This window comes from Phacochoerus africanus, chromosome 7 (assembly GCF_016906955.1).
Source record: "Phacochoerus africanus isolate WHEZ1 chromosome 7, ROS_Pafr_v1, whole genome shotgun sequence".
Classification (NCBI taxonomy): Eukaryota; Metazoa; Chordata; class Mammalia; order Artiodactyla; family Suidae; genus Phacochoerus; species Phacochoerus africanus.
Genome location: NC_062550.1, coordinates 20,434,266 through 20,450,529, shown reverse-complemented (window position 1 = coordinate 20,450,529; position 16,264 = coordinate 20,434,266). Strand labels below are relative to the sequence as shown.

The window sequence follows — 16,264 nt, the reverse complement described above, 5'->3', positions numbered from 1 at the left end:
CTCTGGCGTAGGCCGGTGGCTGCAGCTCCGATTCAACCCCTGGCCTGGGAACCTCCATATGCTGCGGGAGAGGCCCAAGAAATAGCAACAACAACAACAACAACAAAAAAGACAAAAGACAAAAAAAAAGGGGGGGTGATGGGCTTTGTAAAGACTGATTTTTCTGGAGAGCATCTGAGGTTTCACTGTCAGGATCAAAGTCATCAAGACTGGTCTTTGCTGCAGAAAGGAAACAGGAGACAAGTGTTATAAAAGTGATTAAACATTCACAACACACATGATAAGTGACACAACAATTTGCTTTTCTCATAATCATCCTCTTGACAACCTTCAGAAGAGCCATCCTTCCTCTTTTTTAGAGTATAGTTGATTTACAATGTTGTACCAATTTCTGCTGTACAGAAAAGTGACCCAGTCATAATACATACACATATATACATATATATACACATACACATATATACTCATACATATACATCCTCGTTCCTTTTTTAAAAAACTTTAGACAGTGACAAGAAAGGGAAAATTAGCAGATTTAATGGAGCTTCTGTAAAATTTAGGGATTTCAGTTAACAACATGTTCTAGAATAAGAGTCAGAGGTGAGAGGCAAGAATACAACAGGATAGTGGGAAATACTGATGTAATTTGGAACACTGAGTCAAAAAATATCTGAAACTTTTGTTTCCAATATGGAATAAAGAGCAATGCAAAGAATTTTAGGAAAAAAACCCAAACTATTCCTAGGTCATGATGTGGTTGGAAGTAATTAGCCCTACTGTATACATCGTGATGAGAAATAAAAATATGTTTTAGAAAACTTATGATGAAAGGAGCCTTCACTTGCCTATGGCCTGAGTCAAATTAAGTGGCCACTTCCCCAGGTTTTTCATAGCCATCTTTCTTCTTACATGTTAAATATTCCAATGATCCAAGCTTCCTAGATGGTGTAGATGGTGTTTGTTAGGGATGTTGAGAGGAGGAGAGCTTAGAAATCCTGGCTTCATTTTCTTACTGTGAGCTTGGAAGAGGAAAGGCTGGTGGTTTCTCTGGCTTGGACGAGGTGGTCTGCACCTTCTTCCTGCCTGGACTGGCCTTCCTCCAGCTTTCCCTTTCCTACAGGCTCTCCTCTCTGTCTTCTCCCTTCCTCAAAGTCCTTGGCTGTGGTCTATACTTCCTCTCAGTCCACCACACAGCCTTCTCCTCCTGAGATGGACCCCCTCCCCCGCCCCTGCCCCTAGCACTCTGTCTGAGTCCTTTGTGGTTGAGAACATATCCTGTTGAGTGACTCAGATGTGTACCTTCTGCCTGGATGGCAAGAGCCTCAGAAGGATGCTACACCTTCTCTCACTCTTGCATCTTCCATCTCCTCATCTGTCTTTCTCCTTCCCGACCTTTCCCCTTATTCTCCCTTCCCCCCAGATTCTCACTTGGGCTCTGTACCCATCCCGTAATCTCATGAGGTTGGCTGGGCTGGCAGAGTGGCCGTGGGGATGCAGGAGAGGTAGAGAAATGCTGACCTGTCACTCCTGGGATGGGAGCATAAGTCTCTTGGGGAGTAGGGCTGTGTCCAGCCCTGTAGCATGGCCCCTATCCCAATTTAAGCTTATTTCAGGTGATTAACCCCAGGAAGACAAAGCAATTTGGAAATTTGTGGTGATTACCGAGGTGTGTTTCAAGTTTTTGGACTTGACCTCTTGCTGCCAGGCAAACCAAAGCTCATAATACCTCAATTAGTTGGCTGGTGCTCAGCCAGCCAAGCTCCCCAGCCCTATATAAGAGCCATCTGCAGCCCATAGCTTGAGAAGTTCTCTGAGTTTCCTCCAGCTTTCTCCACCCTTCCTTTGGAATACCTTGCTGTCCGCCATGAGTCGCCAGGCCAGCTACAGCCAACAATCCTGCAGGTCTTCTGGTGGGGGCCACCGCCAGGGCTTCAGTGGGCACTCAGCTGTGGTGTCGAGTCAAAGCCGGATCAGCTCCACCAAGTCCTCCTTGGCCTCCCGCTCAGGTGGGGGTGGCGGTGGCTCGGCCGCCTGTGCCATGATGGGTGGAGGCTTTGGCAGCAGGAGTCTTTACAGTCTTGGGGGGAATAAGAAGATCTCCATCAGCGTGGCTGGAGGCAGCACCCGGGCTGGCGGGTTTGGGGGTGCCAGTGGAGGATATTTAAGAGGCAGTGGTTTTGGAGGTGGTGGACGAGGGATGGGCGGGGGCTTTGGTGGAAGAGCTGGGGGCTTTAGAGGGGGAGCTGGGGGTTTTGGAGGAGGATCTGGAGGCTTCGGAGGAGGAGCTGGGGGCTTTGGTGGAGGATTTGGAGGCTTTGGTGGCCCTGGTGGCTTTGGAGGTCCTAGTGGTCCAGGTGGCTTCCCTGGGGGAATCCAGGAAGTGACTGTCAACCAGAGCCTTCTGCAGCCCCTCAATGTGGAGATCGACCCCCAGATTGGGGAGATAAAGACCCAGGAGCGGGAGCAGATCAAGACCCTCAACGACAAGTTCGCCTCCTTCATTGATAAGGTGAGCCCACCTTGGCACAGCTAGACAGTGAGAAAATCTGGCCTAATTGGGTTGGCCTCTTTTTCCCCCTCTCCTTTTGCCTCTGAGAAAGGACCTATGGGTTCACCCTCTACCTCCAGTGCTCTGGAGCACATCAGCAGGTGGTGGACCTGCCTTGGGTGGCAGATGATGAAAAGATGTCACTCTGGATGGAGTGATTGCCCCCTCCGTGTGCCCCATCACTGCCTCTTATCAGAGGCATTGCCAGGATTGCAGGCTGCCATCATGAGTGTCCCTTTACTGTCGCCCTCTGAAGCCCAAACACAGAATGCCTTCTCTATGGGGAACTGAGAGCTGCTCCCCTTTGAAAGAGAGGCCGGCTCTGTCAAAGCTGGATATTTACCTGAGTGATGAGCTAATCTGCTGTCAACCTAAGGAGAGGGATGCAGAGAGTTGGGAGGGGGGTTGGGATGGGGTAGGGATGACAGTTACTTCCTCCTGGGTGGTACTCTTAGGAAGATTTTGGCCTGAAGAGTTGTGAATGCCATTGACATTTGTATACACATGCATGCCGCTGACACTTAGTGAGTGAGGCTAAAGTGATGTTTTGCAGGGATTTCTGTGCTCTGGATATTCCAAGCAAGGAACACGATGACAACTGTTGTGGTGACTAGAGGGTACTTAGGCTTGTTCAGCACTGTTGAGTACAGTGTGTGGAAATCTCTTTGTGACCATGGAATAGAATCAGTTCTTAAAGGAAAGGTTCCCCTCATCACACACAAATGCCCTGGGCAAAGTCAAAAGAGGAGAAGTTGGTCTTAACATTGGAATAGCAGACTCAGTAGAGGTGAAGCTCTTGAAAGTCTAGGGATCTGCTAGACACTTGGGTGTCCAGATAAATTATTCGCAGAAAGGTAGAAGTGATATGAAAATGCTGCTTTCCACAGAAGTGGGTTTTGCTGCCCAAGCCCTTTTCAGCAGAGGCTCTCATCATCCTTAAAGGGAAATTCTCAGGTCTTGGGGTCCCAAGTGACCAGCGTAAGGCCTGGCATACACTTGGTGCTCGGCAAACATTTGCTGAATTACCAATTGATTGACATTTACTCCGCTTGTTTATGCAGTTGACCTGGAGCTTGTGTACAGTAATGTTTTGTAGCAGATGAAAGTTCGAGACATCTTTAGTCAGTAGTGCAATTTAAATATAGCTTGTGAATGTTTAACAAGGCTTGGCAAGGGCCCATCTTAGGTGCCTCTGGACCCTTGTTCTTGGGACAAGGGCTTCCCAAGAGCCATTTCTCTATGGTTTTCCCTATTTCCTGCCTTAGTGCAGGGCATTGAGATCTACTTCCTGGAGACTACATCTGCTGTAGGATGTCAGATTTCCTGCTATTTGTTGAATAGTAAATGACTGAGGAATGAATGAATGAATGAGTGATACGTGGAAAGCCATCCAGTCTAGATATTAGGAAGCCTTAGCTCTGTTTTGTCACTAACTCGTGGTGTGATCTTGGTTATCTCTGGGCTTCAGTGTCACCTGCCCTGCGTGACACCGATGTTGCTTGTCCACACGTTGTTAGCACAGCACTATCGCAGCATGTAAAATGCAGCCCCGCAGGAGAGACGGGAAGACCCCTTGGACTTTGTTTCTGGGGAAGTCATCCAAGATGGGAGCTGGCTGCAGACAGCTCCTTGATGCTCCGTTCCTATTGGGCGGCAGGTGCGGTTCCTGGAGCAGCAGAACAAAGTCCTGGAGACCAAGTGGAGCCTCCTGCAGGAGCAGGGCTCTGGCTCTAACACCAACAACCGCAACCTGGAGCCTTTTTTCGAGAACTACATCAGCAGCCTCAAGGCCTTTCTGGACGGGCTGCACATTGAGAAGGACAAGCTGCAGGAGGAACTGAGGAGCATGGAGGAGATGGTGGAGGACTTCAAGAAGAAGTGCGTGTCATCCAGTCCCCGGGGGTGGGAGGGGACAGCTCTGTGCCAGCTGGCTGCAAGATGATGGCAACTTACCCCTAGCCTCTCCGATTTTCAATATCCCAATCTTTACCATAGTGGCTCCTGGTTTGTTTGGGGGTGGAAATCCTTTCGGGAATTTAATGGAAGAGTACATGTAAGTTTGGTCAGGGGAGGATTTCAAGACACCCTGAAGTTCATTCACAAATTGTATAGACTTGGGTGACACCCTCTCTCCTCCCTAGATTAGATCATCTCCAAGTTCCCCTCCAAACCTGAGCTTTATTTCCCTTGTCAATAGGCTTCTAAGTGAGAAGCAACTTACTTTAGAGTTAAGAGTACAGTCTCTGGGGTCCTAGAGCTTAGATCAAAGCCCATTCAGCCACTTATCAGCTCTGTGATCTTGGACAAGTTCCCTAGCTTCTCTGTGCCTCCATCTCCTCATCTGCAAGATGGAGACGTGATAGTATTTACTCTATTGATTGTAGTGAGGATCCAGTGAATTGATACAAGCATAATTCACAGAGCAGGACCTGGCCCATTCTAAGGGATCCATTCTTGGTTCTCATTAATTCAAGAAGTATCTACTGAGAGCCCATGGGGCTACTGTACTTGAAGGCCCCAGGCCGGTGCCCCTGAGGCACACAGTCGGTGCTCCATGCAGTCTGCAGAAGAACCGGGTCTCACCTGAGCCTGGGAGGTGGCACCTTGCAAGGACACAGGCCTTGAACGAAACAGCAGGACAAGAAGCACTGAGTCTGCTGCATTACTTACTCGGGCCACAGTGACATCCTGGGGAAGGTAAGCCAGAAAGTGACTCTTCTCACAGGTACGAGGAGGAGATCAGCAAGCGCACAGCGGCAGAGAACGACTTCGTCGTCTTGAAGAAGGTGACGGTCCTTTCCCCCACTGCCCACCCGGAGCCCCGCCCAAGGGAGTGCCTTGAGCTGAGGGGAGGGCAAGTCCAGTCCTGCTACTTGGAGGGACTCCTTCAGGCCATGTGGAGGGGGGAGATCAGGGAGGGAACCCCCCCACCAGCAGGGTTGGGAGGGGCAGGCAGGCCTGGCTTTTCGGGGCCCAGAGGCTCCCCTTTTGGGAGGAGGGGCTGAAGGGTCCACGCGACTTTGCCATGCTGCTCCCTGATGGGCATGCGGGTTTATGGACTTGGTTAGGCCTGAACTGTGACTAGAAAGTGGGCAAAGAGAAGAAATAGAGTTTTTTTTTTTTTTCTTTTAGGGTTGCACTCAGTGTATGCAAATTCCCAGGCTAGGGGTCAGATTGCAGCTGCAGCTGCCAGCCTAGGACACAGCCACAGCCATAGCACCTACACGGCTGCTCACAGCAACACTGGATCCTTAAGCAACTGAGCGAGGCCAGGGATTGAACCCGTGTCCTCAGGGATATCAGTCTGGCTCCTAACCCACTGAGCCACAGTGGGAGCTCCTCCCTGGAGCAATTTAAAGAGAGCCTCTGAGGGCTGCAAACTTAGATTCTCTCCCAGACCCTCCTCACAAATTCTCCTCGCCCCATCTCAGTGTAATAGCTCTGGCCCCCATCGCGTTCTTCCCCTCACCCTCGTACCCTCTTCTGCTATTTTTGGAGGGGTATTCACCAGCCAAGCCTGCAAAATAGCCTCTTTGGTAACCTTAGGACAGGTGTGCTGGTGCCTGAATGGGTTTCTCATTTTCCCTGAGCGGGAGCTCCTGGGTGGGGGTGGGGAGGGGGCTATGGTCCCTTCTTCCTGTTCCTTCCCTCGGCGCCCAGGACGGGTAGGGACCGTGACTGAATTCTTTCCCAGGACATTGATGCTGCCTATATGACTAAAGTGGAGTTGGAGGCCAAGGTGGACAGCGTGACTGATGAGATCAACTTCCTGAAGGCCCTCTACGATGCTGTAAGCCTGCTCTTCATCCCCAGGCCTCACGCCCCACCTGCCTCCCATCGCGTAGACAGAAAGGTTCACCTGTGGGAGTGCGAGTCGTGTCTGTCCTTCTGACAAAAGCGACGCCTTCCCACCTGGCCGTCCCTCAGTCAGTCCCAAGCACCCCCCGCCCCCCTGCGAGCCGGTGGCTCCCGCGCCCACCCTCTGGGGAGCTCAGGCGTGAGCCTGTCTCTACAGGAGCTGTCCCAGCTGCAGTCAGACACCAGCGACACGTCCGTAGTCCTGTCCATGGACAACAACCGGGACCTGGACCTGGACAGCATCATCGCCGAGGTCCGCGCCCAGTATGAGGCCATTGCCCAGAGGAGCAAGGCCGAGGCTGAGGCGCTGTACCAGACCAAGGTGGGTGACACCATCGTGTAGCCTGCCTCCGCCACAGACCTAGCTGGACAGACCAACCAGCAGGGCAGCGCCTGCCTCCGAGTCATTCTTCTCCTCACCTCCAATATGGCAGCTCCCCGCTTCTTCCCCCTGGGCTGGCCTTGCTAACAGACATCTCCCTTCCGAATCAGAGGGCTCTGACTTTGCTCTAACTTGGTGCTTCTCAACTGGAGGGGAAGGTAGGCTTTTACCCCAGGAGACTTTTGGCCATGTGTGTAGACAGTTCTGGTTGTCACACCTAGGAGCGTGGGGTGGGGTGCTTTGAGAATCTAGTGGGTAGAGGCCAGGGGTGCTGCTCAACATCCTGCAATGCATGAGACATCGTCCCCTCCACTAAACAAAAAATTATCCTGCTCAATATGTCCATAGTACCAAAGTTGAGAAATCCTTAACCTAAATCCCTCTGACTGCATTTCCTATGTTGTTGGAAACACTTCCATTTCTCTTCCATCGATCTGGGCCTTGTCGTGCGTGCTTCTGACTCGATCACACTGAAGGGTGGAAGCTGGTGTCTGGAAGGAAGCAGGGGAGGGAGAAGATTGAGCAAAGTTAGAGGACAGATGCAAAGAATTCTGTACATCTTTCTCTCACCCCCAAAGCTGAATGCGGCACAAACCAGCCCTTAAACATCAGACTCTGCCTTTTATGCCCAAAGAAGTACAGCCTGCTGGGTAAGGGGCAGCTCCAGCATCTGCAGTGTCTGTATTTGGGCTCCAGTCCTCTCAATAGCTAGATGAATTTAGTCATGGTACTCAAGCAATCTGTGTCTCAGTTTTTCCATTCATAAGATGCGGTAGTAATGCCTTCCTCTCCAGGGACGTGAGCTTCGATGACGTAAAACACAGGGCCTGGGGCAAAGTGGATGGTCAAAAAACAGCAGTGGTTGTGCCGGAAGATGTGTCCCTGATGCAGGAACAGAGCACCTGGTTCCTCCATCTGGGTGACCCCACACAGGCCACAGGCTGTTTTTTTTTTTTTTTTCTTGTTTGTGACCCTGAAGGGGTTGGATTAGGGGACCTGTAAGCCCCCACAGTCTCTCTGAACATATGACTCCTTTTGGATACAGTTGGGTGAGCTGGAGACCACGGCTGGCAGGCACGGGGATGACCTGAAGAGCACCAAGAGTGAGATCTCGGAGCTCAACCGGCTGATCCAGAGGCTGCAGGCTGAGATCGAGAGCATCAAGAAGCAGGTGGGACGGAGAAGGGGGCACCTGCTGGAGGCTGCGGACTGATACGTGAACCATAAACTTGGGGCTTGGGACTTACTGCAGTGAAATCATACCCCAGCCTCACATGGGCTAAGACTGACCAGCACAGTTCTGGGCTATGTCATCTGGACCCAGGTCCTGCCTGGAGACTGGAGGTTGATGTGGGCCAGACCTGCTGGGTTCAGACATGATTAAGGAGGTGGGGGAAAGAAGCTGATTGTGTGAAGACCAAACTGGGAGTTCAAGGCTGTTCAGATCTAGATGGGCAAGGGCAGGGAGGCAGTTTCTCAGATAATTCAGGAAAACTTCCTGGAGGAGGAGGGTTTTCAGAAGAGGCTCAGTCTCTTATCTTGAGAAGAGTGAGGTCTAGGACGAGCCCAGTGGGCTAGGTCCTTGAAGCCCGATGCTGCTAATCCCACTCCTTGACGTGCTAGGATCTTGACTGAGGCCCAGGCTTTACCCTCTCGGGCTGTCGTTTCTTCATCCCCCAAACATGGGGAGATCCATGTGCAAGCGCCAGGCACACAGGCAGGGCCTCAGTGAATCCACTTGAACCTGAATTGGACCCCTGGTCCCCTGCACCCAGAATACCAACCTGCAGACGGCCGTCGCTGATGCAGAGCAGCGGGGGGAGGTGGCTCTCAAGGATGCTGACACCAAGCTTCAGGAGCTCAAGGTTGCCCTGCAGCAAGCCAAGGAGGACCTGGCCCGGCTGCTGAAGGAGTACCAGGAGTTGATGAATGTCAAGCTGGCCCTGGACATTGAGATCGCCACCTACAGGACCCTCCTGGAAGGCGAGGAGTGCAGGTGAGTTGGAGCCTGTCTGGTTCGCCGGAGGCCCAGAGACCTGGTGGCTTTCCTGCCTGAGCCTGCTGCCAGGTGCAGTGTGTAGGCAGGGGCACACTGTCGGAGGTGGCAGCAGCCCTCGGCAGGCCCAGCTTCCTCCTTCAAAGGGCTTCAAGACGTGGCCAGTCCTCCAGGAGAACGGTGTGCTCTGTGCAGTAGTGACACCACCAGAAACTTAACCTTGGATGGATTTCCCCATCCTTCATGTCTCACCTTTTAGCTGTAAAACACATATCTGCAAAGAGGAGGAGTCATAGGTATACATATTATTTCTAGGTAATTTATCAGTGCTTTAATCGTAGGTTTCTGAAGAGTGGGTTCCTGTAGGCTGGCCTTTGTCAGTTCAAATACCATTTATTATACAGGATCCTGAGGAGTCAGGGGAGAGGATGGGTGGGCACAGGAATGAGCCTCTGCTCTGTTTCTCTCTGGGGAAATGTGAGCACAAAAGGTAACCAATTAAGTCTGACTTTACCCAACAGGAGTGAAGATCATAATTTTTTTTTAATGATTTTTATTTTTTCCACTGTCGTTGGTTTACAGCGTTCTGTCAATTTTCTAATGATCCTAATTTTTTGAGGCCCCACCCAGCCTATTTTTGATTGTCAGCCTCAATCAGGAAAGAGTGGGGGCGGGGGGCCAAGGCTTTCATCGCTGTTGACCCAAGCAAGGTGCGTTTTGGGAGCGGAGGGTCTGATACAGATGATTAAAACCCAGGTCTGTTCTTCCCCAACAGGATGTCTGGGGAGTGCCAGAGTGCTGTGAGCATCGGTGAGTACCGGGTTCCTTCTCTGGAAAGGGGCTGGACGCCTTGGGACAATATCTCTCAAACCGTGGGGACTGTGGTCCCACGCTGGTGTGAGATCTTCCTCTTGGCGCTGAGCGGCCAAATCTCAGTGGGCGGTCAGTAGCTGCGGAGGGCAGGTGGGCAGATGGGAGTAGCTCCTGAGGGGTGGGCGTGCCGGGCGGAGGCTTCCAGAAGCTCCCTGACCCCTAATGCTCTTTGCAGAAATGGTCCACAACACCACCAGCAGCAGCGGTGGCGGCAGCGGCGCCCTGGGAGGAGGAGCTGGGGGTCGCGGAGGAGCTGGGGGTCGCGGAGGAGCTGGGGGCCGCGGAGGCCTGGGCAGCGGGGGTCTGGGCAACGGGGGTCTGAGCAGCGGGGGTCTGGGCCGTGGAGGCCTGGGCAGCGGGGGCCGCAGTGGCGGGGGTCTGGGCAGTGGGGACCAAAGCTGTGGGGTCAGCCGCGGGGGCCTCGGCTCTGGTGCGGTTTCCAGCGGGAGCTCCGCGGTGCGTGGAGGCCTTTCCACTTCCGGTGGCATCATTAGTGGGGGCAGCAGCAGCAGCAGCAGTCGCAGCTCTGTCCATATCTCTCAAAGCTCCTCCCAGAGCCAGCGGTCCCACCACAAATTCTGAACGGGATGCCCAAGGTGTCCCCAAATCCCCCAGCTTCCTTTACCTGCCAGCACGCCCCAGCTCTGTGCGCCCTTTCACACCACTGGGGGACCAATGTAGCTTTAGATCTGTGCACCCGGGAACCCCTCCTGCCCAGATGGCTGGCGTTGCAGCCTGAAATTTGCTCGGAGGGTAATCTCGTTGAAAAATACATCTACTTCCATAAGGCTGAGTGGCAGGGCAGTGCCCAGGAGCTGGACCGTATCACCACCTCCCCCGAGCAGAGGACCCCACCCCAGCCGCCTGTCCAACTGCCTTGCAGGAAAGCTCCAGCCAGCCCTGTGCACACCCGGCTCCCCCTCCTTTTAGCCAGGGGCAAACCACCCCCACTCCCCACCCCATCCTGCGCTGGTGCTTTGATTTCCCTTGAGCTGTCTTGTCTTGGTACCAAGATAAGAATTCTCTGTTCTGTATCTTCAGTAAACTGCATTGTTTCAAACACAGTGGTGGACTTTTCCTTCCGGATTCCAAGGTCACTGGGTCTAATCACCACCGGTGGCTTGGGGGAGCCCTTTTCACACATACACAGCTCTGGCCTGAGCCTGAAGGAAAACCTTAGGGAGAGAGTTCTGAGAGTTCCCAGGGCAGAGGGGCCAGGCTTTTGATCCACTGAACACTGCGCATGACGTGGATCAACTTCCTTAACTGATCAGATTTACAATTTCTGAAATTGTCATTGCACTTGAAAAAGGTTGTAGGTGAAATTTCCTTGCTCTTGAATACTCCCCCAAATGTCTGAAATTGTCCAGGAATTACAGCCAATCATACTCAAGTGAGTTGCTGATAGTCAAATGTTTTTAAAAGCAATTATAAAAATTCAAATGTTATATAACCCCAAATTATGTATGTATTTTAACATGTTTGGCATGATGTGGAGTGGAGCCTTCAAATACGAAGAGTTATGAGAGCCGACAGAGAACTTGAATGGCCTTGGGACAGGTCACTCCTGACCCCTACACAGCACAGAATCAGGCAGATCCAGGACTTGGACAGAATATGGGCTCAGTGCAGAACAGAACCCAGGAGGCCCCTCTCAAACCAGGGATGTACAGGTGGGAGAAGCAAAATAAAAGGTGGGCCCACGGGAGAAGACCTGCTCTTTAAAGTGTGGTCCTCATGACTGACAATGATAAGCAGAAAGAAAGGACGCGCCTGCTGGTGAACACAGAAACTCTTAGCTGAGTAAACACACAGCTGCCAAATGCTCACAGCCTAGAAAAACACAACATACAACCATGGCTTTGACAGAGAATGTTCTGGCTCTAAGCTTACCTGGGGTAGTATGATTCAGAGAGAGGAAGGCCTGGCAGCTGCCCACCGCAGCCTGCGCTCAAAGGGGGTGTAAGCTCACCTCTCAAAAGAGAGCCCCCTGGAGTTCCCGTTGTGGCTCAGTGGTAATGAACCCAACTCATATTCATCAGGCCAAGGGTTCAATCCCTGGCATTCCACAGTGGGTTAAGCATCCAGCATTGCCATGAGCTGTCGCATAGGTCGCAGGTGAGGCTCAGATCTGGTGTGGCTGTGGTTGTGGTATAGGCTGGTAGCTGCAGCTCCAGTTCAACTCCTAGCCTGAGAACTTGCATATGCTGCACCTGCAGCCCCCAAAAGACACACACACACAAACCAAAAAACAAAAAACAAAAAACAAAAAGCGAACCCAGCACGAGCTACACATCCCTCCAGGCGGTAAATGCAATGTAGAGAGAGGTGCCTTTAGCCTCATGACAGAAGAGATGCTTTTGACTTGTTTCAAACAGATTAAGAACTCGCCAGGTTCCTTTAAGCCCATGATTAAAGAAAACCTCTCCTGCATCTTTTGTACACTGAACAATCTGTCACAGGTCCATGTTTTCCTGCTTGCAATGACTTGTTAAAGGAAGAATCCGCTAAAGGAAGCTGGATGGAAAATACAATTTGGTTAACAGACATTCATGAGTCTCAAGCAGCACTATCATAATCGCTAAAATGGAGGCTCTCTTGTTGCCTGGCATTCTGCTAAAAGCTTTTAAAGAATCAACTTCATTTCCACGGAGGTAGGTAGGATTCTTCCCTACACTTTACAAATGAAGAAACTGAGGCAAGAAAGATGACTGAAATTATCTAGGGTCCTCCGACTATGTAAGTAGGGGAGCTGGGATTCAAATGCCAGCAGCCTAACTTCAAAGCCTCAGGCAAGCTGCCCAGCATCCCCCATCTCAGTAGTAAAATGAGATCGTGTGTGTTGAGTGATGCCATCTATTCATCTCCTGGCATATGTAAAAAGAGCTCAATAAAGGGCCATTACTAATCATGGCCAACATTTCTGGAAACCACTTATTTATTTATTTATTTTCAGGGCTGCACCTGCGGCATATGGAGGTTCCCAGGCTAGGGGTCTAATCTGAGCTGTAGCTGCTGGCCTACTCCAGAGCCACAGCAATGCCTGATCCAAGCCGTGTCTGCGACCTACACCACAGCTCATGACAATGCCGGATTCTTAACCCACTGAGCAAGGCCTGGGATCGAACCCGCAACCTCATGGTTCCTAGTTGGATTTGTTAACCACTGAGCCACGACGGGAACTCCTGAAATCACTTATTTTTTAAAGGAGGGAGTTATTATAAATTGTTAATTCCTTATGTTCATATAGGACTCTGATCTAGCCCACCAAAGGCCAGATGAGACATGACCTGGGAATTTCCCACAGTTCTCATTTTCCTCCCATGGATTTGAGATTCTGGTCTTCATTCCACCACTAACCAGCCCTGTGACCTTGAGTCTGTCTTATCTCCCAATTAAATTTTTTTTTTTGTCTTTTTAAGGCTGCACCCACAGCATATGTATTTTCCCAGGCTAGGGGGCGAATCAGAGCTGCGGCTGCCAGCCTACACCACAGCCACAGCAATGCAAAATCCTTAACCCACTGAGTGGGGCCAGAGATCAAACTTGCGTCCTCATGAATACTAGATGGGTTCATTACCGCTGGGCCAACTTGTGAACTCCTTGTCTCCCAATTTGCTCCAACATAAGGAGGCACCTCTGCCCAGTCCCCTGCCAGGACCTCTCTGTTTCTCTTGGAATTCAATCCAAGTCTAACCCGAAGTCTTATTTTCCTTCAGGCCCACACCTGTGTAGCTGCTCTCTTCACCTCAGAAACAAGAGAGGGTTGCCAGCTTTACAAATGGGTGCATTAATAGCCATGGCTTCCAGCATGTTGGATGGAGGAGTTAATATGCCCTGAACAGTATTATCTCTGGACCTTGACCATGAGAAGGTGCAGGGCTGCTCTGAGACCTAGTGAGGGCTCCTGGCCCAAGAGCACTTCTTAAATTTGATGAGAAAGAGAGACACTGCCTGATTCTTAGTTTCTGGGCTGGGGGTAGAATGGCTGGGATTCTAGTCTAAAGGATGTCAGAGATGGGGTCCTGGCTGGTTTGGGGCCGGAAGAGGAGTTTGAAGGCTTAGTTGTTGCCCTAAACCCTCCCTCTAACCCAGAGATCAGGAGAAGGATTCACCGTGGGTGTCCTTGCCTGCCCAGCACCATCTTCCCACCCCTGCAGGCAGCAGCCCCTCTTCCCCCCGCCCCAGCCCCCGTGCCCATGTCTCCTAGGCTCTGGGAGCACAGAGGCTGCTGGGAATTCCTCAGAGGCCTCCTGTTCTTTTTTGGATTGGGAAGGAGGATATTTGAGTGCTTTTTCCAGCTACTCCATCCACTTTGCCTTTTAACCTTGACCGAGTCCTATCCTCTTTGTACCTATTTCCTTCTTATATAATGAAAGTGCTGGGCTGATGGCCTCCATCACCTGTCCAGGTGTGACAGTGTGTGGGGGAGATTAGTGGTCTGAAGGTGCGGGAAGCCCAGGCTAGGAGCTTTGATTCCCTCCCAGGATCAGTGCTCTCTGATCCCCGTCGCATCATTGCCTCCCTCTGGGCCCAGGAGTCCAAAAGCTCCCGTTTCAGGGGGATGGAAGGCCCACGGACCTATATCAGGGCTGCAGCTCTCCCTTCCTCCCCAGGCAGAAGCTGCAGTGAAATTCTCTCTCCCTCTCTTCCTGTCTCTGTCCCCATGCCCTGCCACACTTCTGTGCTGCCCTGTGGTATCCAGACCCGAGAGATACGGGGTGAGATGGGGAACAGATGTGCAGGGGCTGCCCCTGCCAGTCATATTAGCAACTCCTCTCTGCCTCCCGCTGCTGCCAGAGACTGCGATCTGGTGGCTGATAGCTGCCCTGGACCTCGCCCTCTTGGCAGCCCTGGGTTTCAGTACCTGGGAGACAGGAAGGGCAAGCTGGAGCCCTCAAATGACTTTTCACTTTCCTTTTAAGGGAAGCACTGGTAGCAGGTGGGAAGGGATGTGGACAGGCGGGACCTCCAAAGACCCCACCTCTTCTGCAGTACGTGTGGGTTCCCTAGTGGGAGTGTCTGGGTTCAAATCTCCACTCCACCACTTTCACCTGTGAGTTCTTGAACAAGTTCCTTGATCTCTCCAAGTCTCCTCTTCCCCATCTGTAAAGTGAGGGTGAGAAAAAGAATATCTTCCGTATGATGTTGGTTTTGAGATCTAACAACATCATCCACTAGCACAGGGCATGGCCCATTGAAAGCTCTTGATAGCAGGTTAATGTTAGTATTATGATCAGTGTCATTGTTTTGTCTTAAGAACTGGATGAAATCTCAAGATGCTATTTCATTCATCCTTTCGCTTCCTCCAGGCCAATGGTTTTCAGACTTGCATTAAAACCACCTGGGACCTTTAAAAAATTTCAAAGCCCAGACTACCTCTCCCCCCACCCCCAGTTGAGTGAAATCCCAGTCTCTTGGGATGGGTACAGGCACCAGTGGTTTTTGAGGCTCTCTAGGTGATTCCAGCATGTAGCAAGTTTAGAAACTACTGCTCTGTTCCATTTAACCAATTGAAGGGTTTTCTTTAAGAATAGAAATTTGTCCTAGAAACCTCTTCCACCATCTAACACTGACCTGAGTTTAAGTGTCTCCTTTGGGACAAGTAAAATCTCTCTTGCTTCACTTTAAGCCAATTTTCTCTTGTGTTGAGGGAGGAAAGAATAGTGATCAGCCTACACCAAAGGCTCAGTTAGCAGTATTTCTGGGCATCCTCTTGCCCCAGCCCTTCAAGAGAATGACAGTAGCTCCCTGGGGCCCATCCAGCTGTCAGGAGTTAAGTTGGGCTATTGGCACTGGATGCTGGAAGCGAGACACAGCCAGAGACCAAAGGGTTTTTCTAACATCTGTTGTCTGGGGCTTCTTCTTTTATTTCATCACAATTGAAGAATTCCTCATATTCAGCATGGAAGTCAATATAAACTTGGGTGAGCTTCCTTTTTACTTGGTGGTAAAGAGACACACAAAAGGTTTAATAGTGGACATTCTTCATCCCCAAGAGTTGCAAGTGAGTGATGCAAAAAGCATTGCTCCAAGTGAGGGGTTGGCTCACTTGGTCTAGAGCTTTCAGGGAAAGTGGCGGGGGAGGGAACGCCACTTGTATGACTGTTTGGAGTTCCAATATTTGACCTCAGATATTGACTGTATTCACCCATATGAGGCTAGTGTGATTATCACTATTTTACAAGCCAGGAAAACGAGGCTCAAGGAGCTAAGTGTCCAATCCATGGGGCCAGGAAGGGGCAGGGGCGGATTCAGAGCCAGGTTTTGAGATGCTCAACCCAAGGATCTTCCCCACACCATTACTGCTTGCTGTCAGGGTCCCACTGTCCCTTCCCCATACATCCTTTCTTTTTTCTGCCTTGGAATCCTTGCCTCCAGCCCAGTCTCTCACACTGACCTGTCCTAATCACTGGATCCACTTTCCTTTTCTTCCTCTGGCTCTACTGGTGTTTTCCCTTGTGTCTCTTGTGCCTGGGGGCTGAGGCTTGTTTTCCCCTCTTACCAAGAGCTCCCTAAGGGGGTTAGGATCAGGACAAAGGCTGCACAGACCTGAGGTGCTCAGACTAGGGTGGCTACCTCTGACTTGCCTGGGATTGTCCTAGCT

At 51.2% G+C, this 16,264-nt stretch overlaps 1 protein-coding gene across 1 annotated transcript; it reads left to right on the top strand.

The window, feature by feature from the left end:
• Positions 1–1,779: 1,779 nt before the first annotated feature.
• LOC125130854 (keratin, type II cytoskeletal 3-like) lies at positions 1,780–10,721 on the top strand. Its single transcript, XM_047786700.1, has 9 exons — positions 1,780–2,509; positions 4,206–4,426; positions 5,274–5,334; positions 6,243–6,338; positions 6,564–6,728; positions 7,834–7,959; positions 8,564–8,784; positions 9,560–9,594; positions 9,833–10,721. The coding sequence occupies exons 1-9, from the start codon at positions 1,865–1,867 to the stop codon at positions 10,237–10,239; spliced, it is 1,977 nt and encodes a 658-aa protein (XP_047642656.1). The 5' UTR covers positions 1,780–1,864; the 3' UTR covers positions 10,240–10,721.
• The last annotated feature ends 5,543 nt before the right edge of the window (positions 10,722–16,264 follow it).

What these genes read in the sequence shown, in the direction of transcription:
- LOC125130854 (XM_047786700.1), top strand. Translation starts at nt 1,865, where the DNA reads ATGAGTCGCCAGGCCAGCTACAGCCAACAATCCTGCAGGTCTTCTGGT. An exon ending in GTGGAGGACTTCAAGAAGAA is followed by an intron (nt 4,427 to 5,273) that starts GTGCGTGTCATC and finishes CTCTTCTCACAG; the next exon opens with GTACGAGGAGGAGATCAGCA. An exon ending in CTGGAAGGCGAGGAGTGCAG is followed by an intron (nt 8,785 to 9,559) that starts GTGAGTTGGAGC and finishes CTTCCCCAACAG; the next exon opens with GATGTCTGGGGAGTGCCAGA.